Source organism: Coffea arabica, chromosome 11e (assembly GCF_036785885.1).
Source record: "Coffea arabica cultivar ET-39 chromosome 11e, Coffea Arabica ET-39 HiFi, whole genome shotgun sequence".
In the NCBI taxonomy this organism is placed as follows: domain Eukaryota; kingdom Viridiplantae; phylum Streptophyta; class Magnoliopsida; order Gentianales; family Rubiaceae; genus Coffea; species Coffea arabica.
This window is the reverse complement of record NC_092331.1, coordinates 50,688,927-50,694,454: the sequence shown is the minus strand read 5'-3', so window position 1 is coordinate 50,694,454 and position 5,528 is coordinate 50,688,927. Positions and strand designations below refer to the sequence as shown.

Here is a 5,528-nt window from a genome sequence, read left to right as displayed (position 1 = left end):
TCTCGCTAGTCCAACGCTAGTGAGAATACATGGACTGGTCCAATGCTAAACCCTTAGGAGCCGTCCACGCGCTAGATCATGTTTGTGTAACAAATCATTACATTTAATGCATATTTTCTACTTTTTAGGATATTTACCATTTTTTGCATGATATTTCCTCTATATGCATATTCCTTATCCCTATGTGTGAAACATGACATTTAGACTTGCATTCCATGTAAGAAAAATTAGAAATAGGTTAATGCATTTGCCTGATTAGGTTAGAGAGTATCCCTTGAATATGGGATATGGACGAGTATGGCTTCTTAGTCTTAGCACGCTCGTATTCCCTCTATAAAAGGGAAAATTGAGCCATGAATCTCAGCCTCCGTACCCGTTATGTTGCATCCCTCTCTTTTAGGTAACGTATATTTGTATATTATAATTTTTCTTTTTTTTTCAAGTCTCATTGTTGCATATTCATGACCTCTTCAAAGAATCACTTTTGAGCGTCACAATTAATACGAGTTGCACATTTGAAGAGACATCTTGACCCTTCCGATAACCATTAGGTCTAGATTTGCATTCATATAGTAACGTCCAAGTGTGATAAGTTTTTAGGTTAAATTAAGGAAATTTCTCGATTAAATTACGCAACTAACTTTGGTTAGGTTGAAAGGGTGCTTTGGATTTTATCCTTACTTTCCCTTTCTTCAACCGTGACTCCCGAACCCTTTTCTCTTGATTTTCGAAGATTTGGAGTCGTTTAAAAAGGATTTTTCTCTACTTTTTATTTAAAATTCATTTTAGGTGATTTGGTACACTTTAACTCAATACCAAGTAGCGACTCCTATTTTTCATTAAAAATCCTTTTTAAACTATTATTTTGGGCCAAAATCGTCGCACTTTAAGTCCCATTTTAGGCCATTTTTCTTTATTTATTCTCCAAAAAAAAAAAAACTCATTTTCACTCAAAAACAAATCAAAAATCCATTTTATAAACCCGTAATTTTATTTCTTTTAAAAAAAATGGGTCGCGACAATACTCAGTCCTCTTTTTCTTTCATGTTTCTTTGGTACCATTCACTTTTTTATTTTCATTTTTGTTGGGGCCCATATATCTAGAGAGTTTCCAAAAATATCTCTAATTATTGGACCATTTTATGATGACTAAATTTGCAAAAGGGCTCCCCTATGATATCGATAGTTTTTTTTTTAAGCTATGTGAATTGCTTGCTTCCTCCCTCTACCCGGCCCCACCAAGCACTAATTGGCCTTCTCATATGTTCGCTTTCCACCGTAGCCAAAACCAAATAATCTCCTCATATATTACTCCAAACCTAACACGAATGTTTTCCGATTTGGTTGAACTTTGGACATGTGAATACGGGACAGGGACGTTTATTGAAAAAAAAAAAAAGAAGGGATAGGGACGTTTGGTTGAACTTTCATCCGATTTGGTGCAATAATTGTGCTTGTTAGTAAAGATGATTGGTGCAATAATTGTGAATAAGGGACAGTTTTGATTCCACAATAAAAATTCCTATTATTTCTGAAAAAAAAAAGGGGACAGGGGCTATATTTTGGACATAGTGAATAAGGGACGCGGCCTACGTGGTTCTAATTGCATCCAATTTGGAAAAGGACATGTTTAAAAAAAAAATTTGGAAAAGGACAGTCCTTGAAAAGAGCAGACTGATTTTCCTACCTCATAATTAATTAGGCGAAAATTGGCTGTCGAGTCCTACAAAATTGGCTGTCCCCATAATACACTGAGACTTCTTTCCTATCAAAAGTTTCAATCACATAAACCTTTTTTAAAGATTTTCCATTAGTTAAAACATTCAAATTTGTATGAAGCTTGCCCCTTCAAATTAAAGGTATATGCATTCAAACATCCAAAGAAAGAAAATTTATTCTCTTTTTAAAAATATCATGAGATTTTTTAGAGTTTCAACGGAATTCGATTTTAGATTATCTCGAGGCACAAACTTTAACTCAAAATATCAATCATGATAACGAAGTTAGAAAACTAAAACATACCTTTCAATTATGGAGATAAAATAATAAAACAGTCTCCAATCCCAATCTGTCCCTTGCAATCCATGTTCAGTTTTCATTTCAATCTAAAAGTATTGGTTAGCCACAATTCCAAGATTGTGGAAAACGTTGACAGATACCAAAATCAAGACAAAGAAAGGTGCACTCGAGAAAAACGTTGCCTCTTTCAGGCTCTGGAAAACTTGACCACATATTAGTGATTAGCCATTTGATGTGCCATGGGTGCTCTCTTTAATAAGAAAACTGATGAATTGTGGCATATAAATGGGGACACATATTTGAAGATTAATGGTAGTATAGTGTTGAAGAAACAATATGGGCAGTCCACATGTTCTAGCCGTACCTTATCCAGCACAAGGTCATGTACTTCCCCTAATGGAACTGGCCTTATGCCTAGTGAAGCATGGTATCAACGTTACATTTGTGAACACAGAATTTGATCACAAACGAGTCATTGAATCATTATCTGGTGAAGAAAATATACCTGATATGATGCATCTGGTATCCATCCCAGATGGCCTGGAATCGTGGGAAGATAGAAATGATGCGGGGAAGTTAATGAAGGCGATTTTTCGTGTTATGCCGGCAAAGCTGGAGGATGTAATTGAGAAGATAAATCAATCTAAAAGTGACAAAATCACATGCCTTATTGCTGATGAGAACGTGGGTTGGGCACTGGAGGTCGCGAAGAAAATGAAAGTTAGGACAGTAGCCTTCTGGCCCGCAGCAGCAGCTCAAATCGCTCTGAAACTCAATATTCCAAAGCTCATAGACGATGGAATCATAGACACATCTGGTAAGACTCATCTCAGCATAATACTTCTACAGTTTCATCATTTTCGAATAAGCACTTACTTCTTTGTTGTCATAAAACAGTAAAACAATATAAAGTTAATTTAGAATTGGAACCTATGAAGTTAAAAATCATAATGCAAGCAAAGTATCAAACTCATAGGAAACAGGGTGGTGCAATTTTGGGTGCTTCAAAATAAGTTGAAAGTTGAAAAACATATCAAGTGAATTAGTTTCCATCAATGCAAGGAAATTTTTGCAGCAAAGGAAAAAACAATGCTTTGCCAGAACAATGATTATCAAATTTGGCATTTATTAAGGCAAATTTTGTGGCAGGAAGTGTCTTGAAGAAGCAGATGGTCCAGTTATCATCCACCATGTTAGCCGTGGACTCTGAACACCTTGTTTGGGCCTGTGTCGGTGATCCAACCACACAGGGTATTGTTTTTGATGCTATAGTAAAAAATAACAGAACATTAAAAATGGCTGATTGGATTATCGGCAACTCAAGTAATGAGTTAGAGGCATCAGTCTTCACCTTGTACGCAGAAATGTTACCTATAGGTCCTCTCCTAGCTAGCAACAGGCTTGGAAAATCAGTTGGTTCCTACTGGTCCGAAGACTCGGATTGCTTGGCGTGGCTTGATAAACAACCAGTGCAATCAGTCATTTATGTTGCATTTGGGAGCACCACAGTTTTTGACCACACACAGTTCCAAGAACTGGCTTTGGGGCTTGAACTCACCAATATGCCATTCCTTTGGGTTGTGAGGCACAATTTAACCGCAGGAAAAGATAATGCATATCCAAAAGGTTTCAGAGATCGAATACAAGGACGAGGAAGATTAGCCAGTTGGGCACCTCAACAACAGGTCCTGAGCCATCCTTCAGTTGCCTGCTTCTTCAGCCACTGTGGTTGGAATTCTACAATGGAAGGTGTAAGCAATGGTGTCCCTTTCCTCTGCTGGCCTTACTTTACTGACCAGTTCACTAACAAAAGCTACATATGTGATGTTTGGAAGGTTGGATTAGGATTGGAAAAAGATGAAAATGGAATCATTGCACAAGGAGAAGTTAAGAACAAAATTGAGCAGCTAGTCACTGTTAAAGGCTACAAGGAGAGGTCCTTGGATTTAAAAGCAAAGGTTATGAATAGTCTTAGAGAAGATGGATGTTCTGGCAAGAATTTCAACAACTTAGTCAAGTGGATTAAGGATGATTAGAACAACTTATTGCTACATTAGCATATTTCATATGTGATTTTCCTTCAATCAACCCGGAATTTTTCTTAGCTAAGCCTCGGTCTCTGACCTGTCCCCTCTTGTATTCTTTTCTCCGCAGGACTAACTATTATTTTCTGCTTTTATTTCCTATTTCAATTTCTTCCTTTAACTAGTTTCTCCTATTTGTGCTTCGCACTTTGCAGTGATGACTCTCTAAACTAGTGATTGCATTGGTATTCATGTGTAACCCCACGAGTGTAGAAATAGTCCTTTCAAACAAAAATACTATACAGCAGCAATGTTCCATGATATTTTTTTGCCCATCTAGTTGCAAGTCAAATGGATATGAGATAGAATGGTAACACAATACATGAATACTCATCAACGTTTGCTGTAATTTTAGCTGCTAAATTGAAAGGTTCTGCTGAGAGATCTTGAAATATAATCACTCCTAGTAAACGCAAGTCCTCTGTTCAAGCATCTTCCCCTCTCAAGGTATATGCCTTTGGCACCCAACATCAATGGACGGGTTAATGTCTCTGTCAGGCCAAGTAGAATCTGGTTCACGTTACTGGCTGACTGAAATTAGTGACTAGAGACCAGGTGCGCCATGGCGATTGGGCTATCAGGGTGAGGTAGGGAGAGCCGGAGAGGTCGATGAGGGGCCTGTCATGCAATGTTTTAAAACCCGGACCGTCAATTGAACCGGTGAGGTGAAAGGGTCGAGGTTCAACCGGTCGGACCGGTTCAACCTCGGTTCAATGAATTTTTTTAAAAATAATTTATATAACTATATATATGCATAAAATAAGACATGCAATGGACTAATTTAAAACTTTATATGATGAAAAGTTCACTATTTTTGAATAATTTGGATTTTCAAAAATAAATTATTTAAATTATAAGTTAAAACAAATAAATTTCATCTCAATTTCAATTATATCTACCAAAAAAATCTTAAATCCAACCCAAAAATATCACAATATTTTGAAATTATACAAATTCACGTCTATGAGAATTTGATATTGTGAACTTAAATTTTAATTTACGTCTTTGAGATTTAAAGATTGTAATTTAAAAAAGAAAGTTTGGAGTTCGAAAGAAGTTAAGAAAATTGAAAATAGAAATGCAAACTTGATAAGAAACAAAAAATGAGATAAAAGTGAGTGGTTGTGGCATTAAATAATTTGGGTTAAAGAAAAATAATTCTTTTTTAACTTTTTCCAATTTAATGGGCAAAAACAAAATTAAAAGATAGAAGAAAACATCAATAAATTAAAACTAATGAGGTTTGATTAAAAATGGAGTGACAAAAGAAAAGATGAGGGAGAAAAGAAAGAGTTGAAGATTAAAAAGAAAGAGTCATGAGAGGATGAGATTTTGTAAGAAAAATGAAAAAATGAAATATAGATGTTTGTTTTATATAAATAAGTTATCAAAAAAAGCAAATAAGATGTGATGGTGCAATGGTTA

At 35.7% G+C, this 5,528-nt stretch overlaps 1 protein-coding gene across 2 annotated transcripts; it reads left to right on the top strand.

Moving 5' to 3' along the window:
• The first annotated feature begins 263 nt into the window (after positions 1-263).
• Positions 264-4,224, top strand: LOC140021584 (UDP-glycosyltransferase 83A1-like). 2 transcript variants are annotated; one of them, XM_072072772.1, is made up of 3 exons: positions 264-400; positions 2,555-2,836; positions 3,169-4,224. In XM_072072772.1, exons 1-3 carry the CDS (start codon positions 379-381, stop codon positions 4,053-4,055), a joined length of 1,191 nt encoding a protein of 396 aa, XP_071928873.1. In that variant the 5' UTR covers positions 264-378; the 3' UTR covers positions 4,056-4,224. The 2 variants fall into 2 exon arrangements, with proteins under 2 accessions (XP_071928873.1, XP_071928872.1); XM_072072771.1 differs by lacking the exon at positions 264-400 and having other exon boundaries at positions 2,356-2,836.
• Positions 4,225-5,528: the final 1,304 nt, after the last annotated feature.

Bases quoted from the DNA above. Each gene is read 5' to 3' on its own strand.
- LOC140021584 (XM_072072771.1), top strand. From the start codon at position 2,356: ATGGGCAGTCCACATGTTCTAGCCGTACCTTATCCAGCACAAGGTCAT. The intron at 2,837-3,168 runs GTAAGACTCATC...ATTTTGTGGCAG, and splicing joins TGGAATCATAGACACATCTG to GAAGTGTCTTGAAGAAGCAG.